Raw genomic sequence first — 19,425 nt, 5'->3', positions numbered from 1 at the left:
GATGTGGGAGAGGGCAGTCCTGGCAGATGGGCAGAATGCTTAGATCATGTTCCCATCTCATCTCAAGATGGAGGAAGAAGTTAAAAAAAAATGGCACTTTCCAGGACCTCGGATCCTAGAGAGAGTTTGTGCAGTTCCCTGCCCATTTGGCAGACACTCTAGGTTTAGTAAATGTATTTCCTTCATGTATGGTCTGCTGCTGCTGCTGCTGCTGCTAAGTCGCTTCACTCATGTCTGACTCTGTGTAACCCCATAGACGGCAGCCTACCAGGCTCCTCCGTCCCTGGGATTCTCCAGGCAAGAACACTGGAGTGGGTTGCCATTTCCTTCTTCAGTGCAGGAAAGTGAAAAGTGAAAGTGAAGTCGCTCAGTTGTGTCCAACTCTTCACGACCCCATGGACTGCAGCCTACCAGGCTTCTCCATCCATGGGATTTTCCAGGCAATAGTATTGGAGTGGGTTGCCGGTGCCTTCTCCCCATGTAAGGTCTAGGCACCCTTTAAATCATTGTCTTTTCACTGTGCCCCAGAGGGTGTAAATACACACATGGGGCCCTTCAGTGTCACCCTTTTCTACTGCAGATCACGTGTTGGGGGTGTGGCTCCTGTCAATATGACCTGTGTGTTTTTCCTATCCACCTCTACATGGTCCCTTTATTGTTGTTGTACAGAAGTTGTTCAATCAGCCCTCAGTTCTTCTGGGAGAAACTGCTCAATGTATGTATAGATTCAGTGTTTCTATGGAGAAGTGAGTCCAGGTTCTTCCTACACTGTTATCCTGAACTGTCCCCTAGCCATGACATTTGAAATCAGATAGCCCTAACATTCTTTCAATGTACCAGCACTGTCACTAATGAGTTGTGTGCCCTTGAATAGTGACATGATGTTCCCAAGTTTCAGCTCCCTAATCTATACTGGCAGTTAGAAATAAATACCTTGTAGAGTTGTCCTGAGATTAAACTGTCCAGAAGATCAAGTGCCTGATATATATCCTTGCAAAGAAGTCATATTCAGTGTCCTAACAGACTGCAAAATTTTATGGTGCATGTATTACATGCCAGGCAATATACATGATATTAAAGATACAGTGGTGAACAAAAGATCCACGGCTTATTCTTGTAGAGTTCATGGTTTACAGAAGAGACTTTAGTCACATAATCTCATGAATAAATGTGTGACAGTCTTCCACGTGACAGTCTGGGCTCTTGACCTCATCCACTCAGAGGTTATTCTCAGCATTTCAGTCAAGTCCATCAAAAGTGATCCAACTCCACAGTGGAATTGAGAAACAGACATTTGCTGAAGAGTTCAGGGGAAGCAAAAAAGAAGATATACCATACACTATATTCCAGAAACCAAAAACATTCCCCAATAGATATTTTTGTTCTCCCAAAGTTCCTCCTTATTTGCCAACCAGTTTCACTTTTTTCTTCTTCCTCCATCTTTTCCACAAATATGGTTTTCCTCTTTCTCTCAGCTTGCTTCTCCCACCAAAACACACTATCAAGCAAAATACTGCCATGAAATTAAAAGCAGCATATTTATTGTATGTCAGAGAAATACAGAAGAACTCTAGACGCATAACCTGGAGACCTAGATTCAAACCCCAACGATGCCACCAAATCATCAGGCAATTTTGGATAAGCCTTCCCATGTATCCATGCCTGCAATCCCAAAACAGAATGCTGAAACAAATAAACTCTAAAGATTTTTTAAAAGTACATGGATAATTATTATGATTGTTTCAATGAAACTATTAAATGATACTAAATCTTTTCAATTCTATAGTTGAATTCAATGTGTAATTACATGTTTAAACAAGTCTTCCTACTTTTGCTTCTGCGCCCTTAGATTTGGCGTCATTAGCTCAATTGCTTAACATGTTAACATCTATGTTTATGCATAAGGCTTAGTTTTCTGCAAAATCAGCTAAGCTTATTTTGGGCTAAAAAAAAAAAAAACGAAAACTATTGAACTCATTCAGCATGCTAGTATTTCAAAGCAACCAGCCAACAACTGCCATTTCCATTGTCTATTTTTCCTGTTAGGCTGAGAAGAATGAAATTTACTGATGTTTTCCCAACCCCAGCTTTCCTACTGTTCAAAATGAATAGTTAAGCAGAACATTAGCAGAACAGTTTCATTTCTTACTCTAGCAGTGAAGACTTCCCTCTACTGTGACACAGAAGGATGCACACTTCAAGACAATGCATTTATTTAGTGGATATGAACGTCTTTTGACTAGAAAAAGAAATAACAATCATCTGCAGTACTTTAAATAGCAAACATCTGTTTTTCCTAACATATTTCAAATACTTTGAATTTCCTGATTAGTTGTTAAACGAGAACTGTATTTCTGAAAGACATAATGAGGCAGTTTAAAGATGAGTCTTAAAAGATCTTCAAAGCAAAATGAAGAAAAATGCTCATGCATTCAGTAAGGATGTTTAAAACAGAACCACAAGCTCCATAATGGGAACAAATAAAAAATAATGCTTTCAATTATTTGCATTTACATCAAAAGTTCTATTAAATATTGCAAGCGAGGGAAGATGATATAAATGAACAGAGCGCAGATAAATGAATATATAGCGCTGTATTCTTACAGCATGGCGACAAAATCCATGATGCTATTAAAGGAGTCTGCTTGACTAAGCCTAACATGAAGATTTCAGAAGTAATGACATGAAGCATCTTTGTGAGCAGTACACAAACGGGTGCATATATCATGGAGTAGGTTCAGGAAGTGTATATGCAAACACATCTACGAGCAATTGCTCCAGGCTGAGAGCTGTAGATTTATTTTGGCAATTGTCAGCCTTTCTTCAGCAATTGGTAATATAAAATGCATAGGATCATTTATTTTTCTCATAAAAGTTTATAAAAGGGGTACTGAATAAATATTTCCAGGTGACATATTTGTTTTATTTTTCAACCTAATTCTTTTCCTGCTCCATGGTTTAAGAAAGTTATCATTGGGGAGATAAGTATTCAAGTCAAATACCAAAGACCAACAACAATGAGGGGGAAATATGGATTCCATCAGCAATGAAAGTTAAGGGCCTAACGCTTAAAAAAAATCAGACAAATATTTAGAGTATCTATTTACATACCAGACTCTGTACCAGAGAATGAAGATCCAGAAAAAGAAGAATTTAAAGGTACTCACTATCTATTTGTGGATAAAAGCAGAACAAGCAAACAAAAAACTTTTAATATTATGAGGGTCATAAACATAGTATATATAATATACAAATTATTTACAGAATGCAGACAAGAGAGCAATAGATTCTGCCAGAGAATAACTAAGAATAAGAATTAGAAAGGGAACATGTGAACTTGACCTTTATATGTGAGTAGATGACAGAGAAGGGTATTGAAGACATATTTCTTCAAATTGTATGACTAACAACAAAATTTTGAGTTATATATTTTCAAGACCTCTTTTCAAACTCCTATGACTGCTCTGTATATACTGATGAAATGATTTACAAACATATTGTGTGTATAGAATGCTATTATAGCATACATTTATTTATAAAAAAGGATATACAAATATATGTGTACATATTAATATGTACACACAAATGTATACTCTTCAATGCATGCATTTATTTGAAAGGATACACAAGGCATTGATAATATTTGAAACTCAAAGGCAGAATTCTGAGGGACTAGGTTCTCTATGCCATTTCTGTACTATTTGAGTCATTTACCCAATCCCTATGTATTACCTAATTAAATAAATGAATAAATTAATTAAAACAAAACAGTTTGGCTAATATAACTAGTAAATACCATATTTTTATTTTACTCCAAACATTCTCAGGGATGTAAAACCCATTTAGCATGTGTCATACTGGCTTCTGATTTTTAAGGGAACTAAAACTTAGTGGAAACTTATACACTACCATATGTAAAAGAGATAGGCAGTGGGAATTTGCTGTATGACTCATGAAACTCAAACTGGGGCTCTATGACAATGAAGATGGATGCAATGGGGTTGGAGGGAGGGGGCATATGTATACCTATGGCTAACTCATGTTGATGTATGATAGAAACCAACACAATATTATAAACCAATTATCCTTCAATTAAAACTAAACACATTTAAAAACAAAATGAAAAATCTTAGGTCTCAGGACAAGGGTTGTGGCCAAAAGACTTCTCACATTTTGGCACACTTGGGCAACAAAGGTAAATCAGAAATATTGAGAGAAAATTACTGTATTCCTCATTAAGAATGCTGAAGCTATATCTACTCAATATGAAGACAATTATTCAATAAGATCAACCCAGCAAAAGAACTGGACCAGTGCAAAGGGGGAACAACCCAATTAAACAAGCTGTTTCATCAATAGTTGGGACAAATTTCTAACTGCAAATGAGCTCAAACATGCATATATATTCATATATGTAATATACATTGACTTATGAAACCCCTCAAAAAATCACTATTTTGGGAGCTCCAAAATCACTGCAGATGGTGAATGCAGCCATGAAATTAAAAGATACTTGCTCCTTGGAAGAAAATCTATGATCAAACTAAACAGCATACTAAAAAGCAGAGACATTACTTTACCAACAAAGGTCCGTCTAGTCAAAGCTTTGTTTTTTTCCAGTAGTCATGTATGGATGTGAGAGTTGGACTATAAAGAAAGCTGAGTGCTGAAGAATTGATGCTTTTGAACTGTGGTGTTGGAGAAGACTCTTGAGAGTCCCTTGGACTGCAAGGAGATCCAACCAGTCCATCCTAAAGGAAATCAGTCCTGAATATTCATTGGAAGGATTGATGCTGAGGTTAAAACTCCAATAATTTGGCCACCTGATGAGAAGAACCGAGTCACTGGAAAAGACCTGATGCTGGGAAAGATTGAAAATGGGAGGAGAAGGGGACAACAGAGGATAAGATGGTTGGATGGCATCACCAATGCGATGGACATGAGTTTGAGTAGGCTCCAGGAGCGGGTGATGGACACGGAAGCCTGGCATGCTGTAGTCCTTGGGGTCACAAAGAGTCAAACACAACTGAGCGACTGATCTGAACTGAAAATACATTCATATTGAGATAGACACATACACATTCATTCAGGAAAGCTAAAAGAACTGAAGCCCTGTGATTAGGACAGTATTTCATGTACTGAAGACTCCTTGTCTTTATTCTGGGTATTTTTTAACGTGCAACACTTTGTCCTTTTCTTTTAAAAATTCATGTCTTACCCATCTTTTCAGGTACTTCAAAAGCTCTCTCCTACATTAAATCTGATATTTAGCACTTAACTGAGCTCTTTCTTCTGTAACTGGAAATCTTATTGCTCTTACAATCACCATCATGGTTAAGCACTAAACAACTCGCTAAAGTTTATGTGTGTTAGGATTAACTCTCCACCTGAATTGTAAATGATACAGATGGCCGAGACATTTAAGAAAATAGACGTGGTCTACTAATCCTAAACAGATCACAGAATCAATAAATAATACATCAACATTATCATAGCTAGTTTAGGGGAACCAAGAATATTGAATAAGTTCATAAACTCAGCACAAATATTACACACAAACATCAAGATCAGGGTTTTAGGGAGAAATGAATGATAATGAGATAGGAAATCAAATGTTTTTCAGGAAGGAGGAGATGGAGATTCATTTCCTCTTTCATTGAACAGTACAAAACTAAACTAAATTATGGATAATGCATATGGAGATGGTTTATGCAGTTGTAACTTTGATACCTGAAATCTGAAAAACAAGTTGTGATATCAAAAACACAACTGTAAAATAACAGTACCTTCGCTACTTACTGCAGGGAGCAAACTTTCCATTCTATTTTAGAGGGACCTATAAAATGTTAATGTACATTACAATAGATTGTTTTCAGTAAGAAAACATTAAGAAATAAGCACATGGAGACCACTACTGTGGATTTTTTTACTTTAAAATTTTAGCCAATATTATTTTTTTCAACTTTATATTTTTTTTTACCATGTCTGACAAAAAGCATCCTGTGAAGACTAAAACAACAAATTACCAAAAACATAAGATAAACAATAATTTGGAGGGCCAAAACTTTACTAACATGAAGAAATTGATTCTTACAGACACTGGCCAAATAAATTGACTTCCAGTTTGAAATAAACTCCATAATGATCTGAATTCACAAGCCAAAGCATGTAAAGTGACGTCTATGATCAAAAGTCATGAAACACAAAGACATCTTTGATAAATTTTTAATAAATAAATTTAAAGTGACGATAAGATGTGTGTTATTAGGTTTTAAATTTTATGATGCCTAGACTTTAAAAATGTAGAGCTGTGAGGTGTGCTCATTCGGGTTTATAAGACTAGCAATAAAAAGTTATTCCTAAAAAAAAAATAAAAAAACATTCCTTTTCTCTGAGACTATATATGGAATTTGGGCAAACTCATACCAAGTGAAGGGTCTTTCTTGAGTGACAGCTTCATGACCAAAATAGGATGGCATCTCTGATAGTTGCATATACTAGGTATATAATAATTCCTTATTTAACTAACCAAGCAAAATAACCATTTGAAAACTAATATACAACTTGGAAAAGATTTAAACTAAATAACAATATCCAGATAAAATCTGATATTATTTCCTCAGTAATTTTTCCATGAGTCTAACTAGAAAATAACTATGGCAGCGATGCCCTGCACAGTCATTACATTAAGAAGCAGTTAAAGTGGCATGCTAGTGAATGAATATGATTCTTCCAGGCTTGGCCTTTCTGCTTCCTCAAACTATCTTTATACTCTCAAGTCCTCTGTGCTTTTTTTTGGACTTGGTCACCTGCTCCACTGCTCACCTGCTCCACTTTCTGAAAGACTTAGAAATTCTACATTGGGATGCTGACAGAGTCCTCATTTAACATTCTACAGCCCAGTCACAAGAGGGCACCACACCCCGGGCCCAAATTCTTAGAAGCTGCCTGATGCCTTCCACCCACCCTGGCTTCCTGACTGAGCCAATTCATGTCTCCTGCTCCTATTGGACACAGACTATTCCTAATTTTTAAATAGAAAAATCTCTCTCTCCCCATTCCCCTGCCAAAAGAATTCACTACCAATCATGATGGACTGAGAGCAAATGGAAAACAAATCAATTCAATGCCAAAACAGCCTAAGCACGAGAACAAAAGAAAAGTGAGTCTTAGTCACTCAGTTGTGTCCAACTCTTTGCAACCCCATGGACTGTAGCCCACCAGGCTCCTCTGTCCATGGAATTCTCCAGGCAAAAATACTGGAGTTGGCAGCCATTCCCTTCTCCAGGAGAGCTTCCCAACCCAGGGACTGAACCCAGATATCCTGCATTGCAGGCGGATTCTTTACCACTTGAGCCACTGCTGCTGCTGCTAAGTCGCTTCAGTTGTGTTCGATTCTGTGCGACCCCATAGACGGCAGCCCACCAGGCTCTGCTGTCCCTGGGATTCTCCAGGCAAGAACACTGGAGTGGGTTGCCATTTCCTTCTCCAATGCTGGAAGGTGAAAAGTGAAAGTGAAGTCACTGAGTCGTGTCCAACTCTCAGCGACCCCATGGACTGCAGCCTACCAGGCTCCTCCATCCACAGGATTTTCCAGGCAAGAGTACTGGAGTGGGGTGCCACTGCCTTCTCCTCCTGAGCCACTAGGAAAGCCCAAAATACTTGAAAAATATATGCTGATATAGTCTTCTGACACAGGTATGTTTTAGCTTTTTCAAAAAGAGGGGCTATATGGGTCCCCTCAACACATTTTAGTTGTGATTAAAGGGGAAAGGATAGATGTCTGTGCTGAGTGAACCAACATAAACACTGTTATCCAAGAGCAAGGGATCCAGCTGAAAATGGACATAGTGTGTGGTCTTCCCCACCCTTCATTTCCCACTACCAAATTCATTAGGCGGCAGCTTGCTTTATGGCAACTATTATTTCTAAGAGGTTCTGCTGCCCTAGGTCCACTACCTGGAGTTCGTTCCTGAAAGCAGAGCACTCAAGCATTATACAGACCTAAGATCCTCATAGGAACAAAAACGTTCCAATGCTCATGCATGACTTGCAAATCATAATCCCAAACGATCTGTCCAGTTTTATTCCCCAAGGATCTTTTGCCCTAGTCTCTCTTCCAACCCCTCTGGAACCATGAGGGGACATACCATGCACTTACACATTATATCCCACACAAGGAGGAAGCTGCTAATGGCTACAGCACATATGGTTGCAGACAGTTTCTAGTTGACAGCATCTTCAGGGTCCACTTCTACCACTTCATTCCTCCTGGGAAGCTCACAAATCAGGGACTGAGTCAGGTGGGCTCATAAAGGTGCAGCCATTTCAAAGTTACTCTGGACCCCTCAGCAGGGCAAGTCCTTGCTCCAGAACTCCCTAAAATGTGGGCTGAGGTTTTGTGGGGTCTGGTAACAGACTGTCATCTCCCTGTATGTAATTCTACTTCCTTCCTCTTCTTTTCACAGGTGTTATTCCCTACCAGAGAGCTTGATCCCAAACTCCATCTCAGCATCTGGAAAACTCTATCTGCCACGTGCCCCCATGAGTCTGATTTTCTTCTTCATTCTCTGATTCTATTCCTGCAAAGTCCAGCTCAAATAATACCCTCAAGAAACACTCCTTGATCCTTCTAATCAGGAATAATTATTCATCTTACTCTGTCCCCTTGAATTGTGCTTTTACACCTCTAATGAGAAGCAGCTTTCTGTTAAAGCTAGTAGTTTAAATTTCAAGTTTATTGAGAGTAGAACCTGTGTTTTATTCATTTCTGTATGTCCCACAGTGTATAACATTTTAAAGAGTTATGAATGATGGAATAAATTAATGTATGATCTAGAATCTGCCTAAACCTCATTTTTCCCTCTCTATTATAACTGAAATGAAATCCTGCCAATATTTCACACACCAGATCCAACCCCTTCTATTTTTCAGCTATATTTTATATTAGCTTCTGCTTTCTGATCTAGTTAACCAAATCCACTTTGCATGATACACACTTTTCCTGTCTCATCTGACAGTATGTTCCTTCAAAATACTATTCCAGACCCTCCATCTGTGTGAGGCACCCCAGGTTACTGCCCTTCAATTCCAGCTATCTCAGTATCTGTGTCTAAAAATATGTATGCTCCATCAGAACAATATTCAGGTTCTCTTATCTTTCTAAGACTAGAATAATATTCTCTATATGGCATCGCCAACTCAATGGATATGAATTTGAGCAAACTCTGGGAGATAGTGAAGGACAGGGAAGCCTGGCATGCTGCAGTCCATGGGGTTGCAAAGAGTCAGATAGATCTTAGCAACTGAACAACAATGAACAATATGGGAAATATAATATATATGTATGCTTTTTTCTCCACTTTCCAAAATGATTGTTTCATCCTTTCTCCTCTCAGTCCTTATACACCTGGGCCTGCCACTGCCACCACCACTACCAGCCAATCCCTGCCTGATAACTTATCTCATAATTCATCAAATAGTTAAAAGCAAGCAGTAAGAATCTCTCTTCATCATCAAAACTATTGACACTCAATATCTCTAGCCTATTCCCTGCTTACCATCTTGTATCACGGACTAGGAACCCCTGTTTCTACCAAAGGCCAGACTCTCCAGTTTCGCGGTGGAGTCTATCTTCAGGACTTCATGTCCATAGGTTTCCCTTGTTCTTGCATTATCAGTGTCCTGGATCATCTCCAGCTCCACACACTACTGTGTCCTAGAATCATTCCTCTTCAGAAACTCTACTTTGATCCCAGATTCCACTCACCCTCCAATAAAACTTACTGAAAGAGTTGTCTCTAGAAGCCCCCTCCGGGTTTTCACCTCACAGTCTCTAACTTACTGTCCCTTTCCAGACCTGAGTGCCCATGACATCACTGAGATTGCTTTGGATGAGGTCTCTGATGATGCTCCTGTTGCCAGATCCAGTGGTGGCTTCTCAGGCTTTATCTTGCCTGACATTTCAAAGCTGTCAACAGAGTTGGCAACTTTAAAAATAAGTAAATAAAAACCAAACTCATAACACTCTTAATTTCTATAACACTGCATTCCTTTGGCTTTTGCTAACTCACTGAGAGCTCCTTTGCCTGCTCCTTCATCTCTGCTTGACCTCCAAATGCTGTCAAATTCGGAGTTTTGTCCTAGGGCCTCTTCTTTACTCTCCTAAGTGATCTTATCCAGACACTCGGCTTTCAATATCAATATTATCTAAATGCCTGTGACCAACAGCTCTCAACCTCCCATTCTCACTTTGTTCTTCACTGACCTCCAGACTCACATAGAGCATCATTACATGAATATCTACTCTGCACATAAAACCTACCAGCCAAAACAGAAGTCTTGATTTCTGAACCAGCACACCTGCACCTCCCCTAATCTTTCCATTCTTAGGAAGGGAATTGTCATACACCCAAATGTTCATGTCACACATCTTGTTTTTCAGCCACTAAGTTGGGTCCGACTCTTTGCAACCCCAGTGGACTGTAGCACGCCAGGCTTCCCTGTCCTTTGCTGTCTCCTTTTGCTCAGACTCAAGTCCATTGAATCAGCGATGCTTATCCAACCATCTTATCCTCTATCGTCCCCTTCTCTTCCTGCCTTCCATCTTTCCCATCATCAGGGTCTTATGCAATGAGTAAGCTCTTCACATCAGGTGACCAAAATATTGGAGCTTCAGCTAGTCACAAGTCCAGCAGTTATCTTTGACTTCTTTCCCTCACCTTTCATATCAATAAACACTGCCACCAGAACATGTCTGAATCTATTCACATCTCTCCATCTCCATTACTGTCACCTTAGGCCAAATCACTGACTCCTTCATGTCAATGACTGCAAAATCTGCCTATTGATCTCCTCGCTTCTGCTTTAGGACTCTTAAAAGCCATTCTCCAGTAGTTAGAATGAGCTTTTATAATGTATTAGACTAACTTACTCTCCAACTAAAACCCTCAAATAGCTTTTCCACTGCACTTAGTAGAATGTGCTTTTGGGGTTCTCCTAACAACTCACGCTCCCTCCCCACTTCCCTGCCCCCATCCACCATGCTGTGCTCACAGGGGCCTTCTTTTTGCTCCTTGAGCTCAGAAGCTCATTCCTGCCTTAGGGATTTTACATTTTGTTCTTCCTCTATCTGAAATGCACTGTCTTCAATCTTCCCATTGGCTGGCTTCTCTTTATCATTCAAGTCTCATTTCCATCGTCACCTCGAAAGAAAGGTCTTCCCTGACCACCAAATCTAAATTAATGCTCCCACTCACACTCCGGCCAGGTACTAGCACATCTTCTGTTTTATTTTCTTCTTCATACTTATCATCTTATGAAACTGTCATTTTCATTTCTCAGATGTTATCTGCCCCATCTCTTTCCCCTTCCAAGGCCTGTCTTGTTCATCACTGTATCTCTGATGCCCAGAGGAGAGAGGGCACATAATAGATGATCAGTCAATAACTTCTGAGTGAGAATAAATAAAAATTAATCTTTGGAAGAACAGTCACATAAGGCATCCACTGAGAGTTAGGTCCTTCTCTCTTCCATGGCAGTACTTCGCACACTGAAGTAAACTCTTTTCCATTGACTATCTCTTCTACTATATGCTTGTTCTTTGTGGACAAGGACATTTTATCTTTGTATTATTACCAACTAGCATAATTCTTATCATAGAGTAAGGCGTACTACAAATATTTGTTGAAGGAACAAAAGAAAACAAGGAAACGATGTGACACAGATTCTATGAATAAGTACAAAGGTGACCCTCTAAAGAGGCTGGATAATGACCACAGCATTTGGGCCCAATCATCACAGAGAAGTGAAGCATTACATATAGGTTTAAACTTCAGGACTTTAAAGTCATTATTAACACTCTAGCCTATTGGAAGTTATGCAAATTCTACACCATTTTCAGATGACACTGGTGTGATACAGGGGTTCAAATTCCTAAACAAGATGCTCGGGTAACAGGAAGACAGTGTCAGAGTTCTCTGAGCTATTTCAATTGCTAAAACTTATGGAATACATCTCAGACTATTTTTCAATTCAGTTAGTTTTATGAAATATCCACAGAAGGCATGACACTGTACACAGTGTGGACTGTGGATTTGAATATGCAATGTCAAAGCAGGTCAAAGACTTACAGGTCCCAGTGGAAAAAGTCAGCTTATTCTGTTTATTCCATTATTTTTGTGTCAGAGAAAAGTCATTAAAATGTTATGACCACTTGCTTGACCTGTGATCCAAGTCTGGAAAAAAATAAAGTCCAAATTGCTACAACTGGCACCCTGTAATAAAGGTCATGTACTATCTTCTCAAGACATGGAGAAAGGTGTTGTTTAGTTTTTAAATAGAAAACTCAATGAAAGAAGATGCAAATTAAAGAAGCTTGACATTTTTAAGCACAGCCAATATGTGAACCATGAACTTCCAGATGTTCAAGCTGGTTTTAGAAAAGGTAGAGGAACAAGAGATCAAATTGCCAACATCTCAGACAGGAGATGGCAAGAGTGAACGTCGACATTCTAGGAATCAGAGAACTAAAATGGACTGGAATGAGTGAATTTAACTCAGATGACCATTATATCTACTACTCTGGGCAGGATCCCTTAGAAGAAATGGAATAGCCATCATGGTCAACAAAAGAATCTGAAATGCAGTACTTGGATGCAATGTCAAAAATGACAGAATGATCTCTGTTCATCTCCAAGGCAAACCATTCAATATCACCGTAATCCAAGTCTATGTGCCAACCAGTAATGCTGAAGAAGCTGAAGCTGAATGGTTCTATGAAGACCTACAAGACCTTTTAGAACTAATATCCAAAAAAGATGTCCTTTTCATTATAGGGGACTGGAATGCAAAAGTAGGAAGTCAAGAAACACCTGGAATAACAGGCAAATTTGGCCTTGGAATATGGAATGAAGCAGGGCAAAGAAAATAGAGTTTTGCCAAGAAAATGCATTGGTTATAGCAAACACCCTCTTCCAACAACACAAGAGAAGACTCTACACATGGACATCACCAGATGGTCAACACCAAAATCACATTGATTATATTCTTTGCAGCCAAAGATGGAGAAGCTCTATACAGTCAGCAAACACAAGACTGGGAGCTGACTGTGGCTCAGATCATGAACACCTTATTGCCAAATTCAGACTGAAATTGAAGAAAGTAGGGAAAACTACTAGACCATTCAGGTATGACCTAAATCAAATCCCTTATGATTATACAGTGGAAATGAGAAACAGATTTAAGGGCCTAGATCTGATAGATAGAGTGCCTGATGAACTATGGAATGAGGTTCATGACATTGTACAGGGGACAGGGATCAAGACCATCCCCATGGAAAATAAATGCAAAAAAGAAAAATGGCTCTCGGAGGAGGCCTTACAAATAGCTGGGAAAAGAAGAGAAGTGAAAAGCAAAGGAGAAAAGGAAAGATATAAGCATCTGAATGCAGAGTCCCAAAGAATAGCAAGAAGAGATAAGAAAGCCTTCCTCAGTGATCAATGCAAACAAATAGAGGAAAACAACAGAATGGGAAAGACTAGAGATCTCTTCAAGAAAATTAGAGATACCAAGGGAGCATTTCATGCAAAGATGGGCTCGATAAAGGATGGAAATGGTATGCACCTAACAGAAGCAGAAGATATTAACAAGAGGTGGCAAGAATACACAGAAGAACTATACAAAAAAGATCTTCATGACCAAGATATTCACGATGGTGTGATCACTCACCTAGAGCCAGACATCCTGGAATGTGAAGTCGAGTGGGCCTTAGAAAGCATCACTACAAACAAAGCTAGGGGAGGTGATGGAATTCCAGTTGAGCTATTTCAAATCCTGAAAGATGATGCTGTGAAAGTGTTGCACTCAATATGCCAGCAAATTTGGAAAACTCAGCAGTGGCCACAAGACTGGAAAAGGTCAGTTTTCATTCCAATCCCTAAGAAAGGCAATGTCGAAGAATGCTCAATGTACTGCACAATTGCACGCATCTCACATGCTAGTAAAGTAATGCTCAAAACTCTCCAAGCTAGGCTTCAGCAATACGTGAACCGTGAACTTCCTGATCTTCAATCTGGTTTTAGAAAAGGCAGAGGAACCAGAGATCAAATTGCCAACATCTGCTGGGTCATCAAAAAAGCAAGAGAGTTCCAGAAAAACATCTATTTCTGCTTTATTGACTATGCCAAAGCCTTTGACCGTGTGAATCACAATCAACTGTGGAAAATTCTGAAAGAGATTGGAATACCAGACCACCTGACCTGCCTCTTGAGAAATCTGTATGCAGGTCAGGAAGCAACAGTTAAAACTGGACATGGAACAACAGACTGGTTCCAAGTAAGAAAAGGAGTACGTCAAGGCTGAATACTGTCACCCTGCTTATTTAACTTATATTCAGAGTACATCATGAGAAACACTGGGCTGGATGAAGCACAAGCTGGAATCAAGATTGCTTGGAGAAATATCAATAACCTCAGATATCCAGATGACACCACCTTTATGGCAGAAATTGAAGAAGAACTAAAGAGCCACTTGATGAAAGTGAAAGAGTAGAGTGAAAAAGTTGGCTTAAAGCTCAACATTCAGAAAACTAAGATCATGGCATCCGGTCCCATCACTTCTTGGCAAATAGATGGGGGAACAGTGGCTGACTTTATTTTTCTGGGCTCCAAAATCACTGCAGATGGTGACTGGAGCCATGAAATTAAAAGACGCTTGCTCCATGGAAGGAAAGTTATGACCAACCCATACAACATATTCAAAAGCAGAGATATTACTTTGCCAACAAAGGTCTGTCTAGTGAAGGCTATGGTTTTTCCAGTGGTCATGTATAGATATGAGAGTTGGACTATAAAGAAAGCTGAGTGCCAAAGAATTGATGCTTTTGAACTGTGGTGTTGGAGAAGACTCTTGAGATTCCTTTAGACTGCAAGGAGATCCAACCAGTCCATCCTAAATCAGATCAGTCCTGGGTGTTCATTTGAGGGACTGATGTTGAAGCTGAAACTCCAATACTTTGGCTACCTGATGCAGAGATCTGACTCATTTGGAAAGACCCCGATGCTGGGAAAGATTGAGGGAAGAAGGAGAAGGGGACGACAGAGGATGAGATGGTTGGATGGCATCACCAACTCAATGGACATGAGTTTGGGTGGACTCTGGGAGTTGGTGATGGACAGGGAGGCCTGGCGTGCTGTGGTTCATGGGGTTGCAAAGAGTCAGACACAACTGAGCCACTGAACTGAACTGAACTGATGGAAGAAATAACCCCTTTCCATGTACCAGAATGCCATCCAAGGAGAAGGTGCTCTAACTGGTGCTATATCGATCGAGAAGAAGAAAAAAGAAAGGCTTATCATTACCTACTTACACACATACTGAATGCAGATCTCTGTCCTCCAAGGAATTACAAATCAGATTATAAGACAATATGTGAGTACCGAAAGCTAAAAAGAAATCACAAGTATTATGTGCTGTATACCATCCATAGTAAAAGCTAGAGGATTTCAGTGGAGGGAAGGCATTCTGAGGCTGGAGGGCAGAGGAGGTGGGTCCTGAGTAGGGCCATAGAGCAAGTGTCAGTGAGATACTTCTCCAAAATGTGAGTATGGAGAAAATAATACTGCTTTCTGAAACTTAAACTCTGATTTAACACATGATTAATGCACATAGTCACTTCAATGAGAAGAAGCCTCCCAATCTAACAAGGCTTGATTCCAAACTTCTTGAATCTGTTAACATATCTAAAGAGAACTGCATGTGATGCTCAAACAGGTCTGCCCATCTGAGCACCCTCCAGATTAGGGCACTAAGACAAATTGAAATAAGGGTCCAATGTGAGGATGCAGCTCTGTCAATAGATAGCCAGGCTGGAAGAGCCTTGCCATTAGCCATTCCACTCATGTAATTTCCTTTTCTGACTATACATTCACCCAGGAACTTTTTGATAATTAGGTTTCTTGTGTAGTTTGCCTAAAGGGAGCAATGTGCTGGTCAGGCCAAGGAACATCAGGCCTTCTCAGCAATTAAATTTCTCAATGTAAATGATTGCATTAACATTCTGGCTTGATACATCAGTCTCTTGTGAGCTTTGTTAATACTAATCATCATCCTTGAATTAGAGTAATTCTAAAACACGGACAAAATAAATTTTCAGACCCTGCAGAAATGCACATGACTTGGTTTGTCTCAACAGAGAGTTCATTCAAGAGTTTAGAAACCCCAGAGAGAGTATAGTTTAGTCAGATAACTTAAGACAAATTTGTGTCAAGATTTCAGCATCATGTTAAGGAATTTGGAGTTAACTTTTAGGCAGTGGGAAGTCATTTGTGAAATTTGAAGGGTGGGAGTGGCACGTGTAACATGCAAAGACACCAAACCAGTCAATCCTAAAGGAAATCATCCCTGAATATTCATTGGAAGGACTGATGCCAAAGCTGAAGCTCCAATACTTTGGCCACCTGATGTAAAGAGCTTACTCACTGGAAAAGATCCTGATGCTGGGAAAGACTGAGGACAGGAGGAGAAGGGGACGACAGAGGATGAGATGGTTGGATGGTATCATTGACTCAATGGATATGAGTTTGAGCAAGCTTGGGGAGATAGTGAAGGACAGGGAAGCCTGGCATGCTGCAGTCCATGGGGTTGCAAAGAGTCAAACATGACTCGGCAACTGAACAACAACAACAACAACACGATTGAAACTATTTATTATATATTATCTTTTATATTCAACTCTATTTGGCAGAACTCATGGCTTAACTGAGGAGCTAGCCAAGCAAACAACTGATTACAACACAGTGTCATAAGCACACAGAGTACTCTAAGGGCAACAAGGAAAGGTAGTATTTTTCAGAAAAGAAAACTTACACATTTTTCTATTAGATTTAACATTCTATCTTCCCTTGTATTTAGATACTTTTTAGTTAAAAGAATTATATCAATATTTCAAAGAGCTTCATAAGTATATTTCTGACTCTCTACTGAATACTCTTACCTGGAGAGGCCGTAGGCATTTCAAAACTCAACATTTCTAAAACTAAATTAGCTATTTTCTCTGATCTTCATAACCATTCCGGCTCTTCCTCATGTGTTCCCTACCTTCATTAATATAACCATAATCCTTCCAGTTATTAGTACAGTCATGCTAGGCCATCTCTCCTATCCTCAGCATACAATCAGTCCTAAAGCCTTGTAGATTTTTTCCTTCTTATTACCTCTTAGATTTATTCTTTTCCAGAGCCACAGCTTCAGTCAAGGTTTTAATCATTTGTCAGCTAGATAACTGAACATTCATCTAAATGGTATCCTGCCTTTGTTTCAACTACTTTCTCTTCTCTCCAGGATATCCCTGGCTTTAAAGCTAGGATAATAGTTCATTTAGTCATTCACCAGACACATATTACATGTCAGGGACTTTTCTAACCATAGGGATTACACTGATGAACAAAACACTCAAGGTTCTTGCTGCTCACAAACCTGATCTTTTAGACAGGATATTAACTGTGAGAAAAAAATGAATAAAGAAATTCTCAACAATGATGAATATTATAAAGAAAGTACAATTAAATGATGTTGCAGATAGTGATTGGAAGACGAGATTGTCATGAAGGGCTCTTGGGCAATGGCAGTTAAAAGCTGGATGACAAGAGGTAGCTATTCATGCAAAGGTCTGGGCTCAAAGTATTTCAGTCAGTGTACCCAGGATGGCTGCAAGTTTAAAATCTTTAAGAAATGAGAAGAAGGCAAGCATGGCTACAATAAGAAAATGAGAGAGAGAAAGTGGTACAGGATGATATAAGTGAGTCATGCAGAGGGCACTCATGTAGGACATGAAGTTGAGTTTAATTTACATAGATAGTATGGAAAGCTATTGAAAATGTATTAAAGAGAAGAGCTATAATTAATTCATTATTTGAAAGCTCACTGAAGGTTTTTTATGTAGAATGGATTATAGAAAAATAAGGAAAGAAAACAGATCATTCTAGAGTCTAGTGCTAAAGTATAAGTAGGATATACGGTGCTGTGGATGATGGTGACTGTGAAAAAGAGAAGTAGGTATTCTGGGGATATATTTTGGAGCTAAAGCCAATAAGACTTGCTGATGCATTCAATGTGAGAAATGGGGGGAGGGTGGGAAGAGGAAGCCAAGAACCTGTAACTTGAGTAACAGGGTGGGATACTGGTGTCACTTTCTGAAATGGAAAAGACTGATGAAGGAGGTTTTAGAGCTTTCAAGTGCAAGTAAGAAGCAAGAGTTCTGTTTGACCAAATTAAGTTTGAATAAGTACCATGAATTCAAATACAGAAGTCAAATAGGCAGTTGCATAAAGAAATATGAAGGTCGACGGAGAGTCATTGCTAGAGATATAAAGCTTGGGAGTCACTGACATGTAGATAATATTTAAAGTCATTGACCTAGTGTAAAAGTAGACTAGAGAAAAGTGAAGGATGAGGACCAAGGCACTCTCGTATTTGGAGATCAAGTAGGGGTTGAGGACACAGAAAAGAAGACTAAAAAGGAAGTAGCAATGAGGTGCAAGAAGCATCTGGTGAGTATGATGTCAAGGAAACCAAGAGGAAAGACTGTTTCAAAAGGGAGAGAGGGGTCACACCAGTCAGAATGGTTATCATTAAAACATCTACAAATAACAAATGCAGGAGAGGGTGTGGAAAAGGGAACCCTCCTACATTGTTGGTGGGAATATAAGTCGGTATAGCCATAAGGGGACTTCCCTGGTGGCACTAATGGTAAATCTTCCTGCAACGCAGAAGACATAAGAGATGTAGATTTGATCCCTAGGTCAGGAAGATCTCCTGGAGGAGGCCATGGAGACACACTCTAATATTCTGGCCTCAAGAATTCCATCGACAGAGGAAACTGGCAGGCTATATATACAGTCCATGGGGTACCAAAGAGTTGGACACGACTGAAGCAACTTAGCACCCAAGCAGCCAGTATGGAAGTTCCTCAGAAAACTAAAAATAGAATTACCATATGATCTAGCAATCCTGCTCCTGAGAACACACCTGGAGAAAACTATAATTCAAAAAGATACATGTACCCCTATGTTCATAGCAGCACTGTTCACAATAGCCAAACATGAAAACAACTTAAACGTCCATCGACAGATGACTGGACAAAGAAGATGTGGTGTGTATATAAAAGAATACTACTCAGCCATAAAAAACAATGAAATATTGCAGCAACATAGACTCAACTAGAGATTATCATGTGAAGTGTAGTAAGTCAGAAAGAGAAAGAAAAATACCATATGATATCACTGATATGTGGAATCTAAAACATGGCACAAATAAACCTATCTACAAAATAGAAACAGACTCATAAACATAAAGAACGCACCTGTGGTTGCCAAAGTTGTGGTGGGGGGAGGATGGACTGAGAGTTTGGGGTTGGTAGATACAAAC

General features: G+C 39.3%; 1 protein-coding gene across 1 annotated transcript in view; it reads right to left on the bottom strand.

The window, feature by feature from the left end:
* The window catches only part of SLC44A5 (solute carrier family 44 member 5), a 248,593-nt gene that overhangs the window by 146,587 nt on the left and 82,581 nt on the right, over nucleotides 1-19,425 (bottom strand). Inside the window, exon 4 of the mRNA XM_068961184.1 lies at nucleotides 9,845-9,989. Within this exon, the coding sequence (XP_068817285.1) occupies nucleotides 9,845-9,989 (145 nt within the window). The remainder of the gene's footprint in view (nucleotides 1-9,844; nucleotides 9,990-19,425) is intronic.

The sequence above is a fragment of the Capricornis sumatraensis genome, chromosome 2 (genome assembly GCF_032405125.1).
Source record: "Capricornis sumatraensis isolate serow.1 chromosome 2, serow.2, whole genome shotgun sequence".
Lineage (NCBI taxonomy): Eukaryota > Metazoa > Chordata > Mammalia > Artiodactyla > Bovidae > Capricornis > Capricornis sumatraensis.
This window is presented reverse-complemented; position numbering and strand designations above follow the sequence as displayed.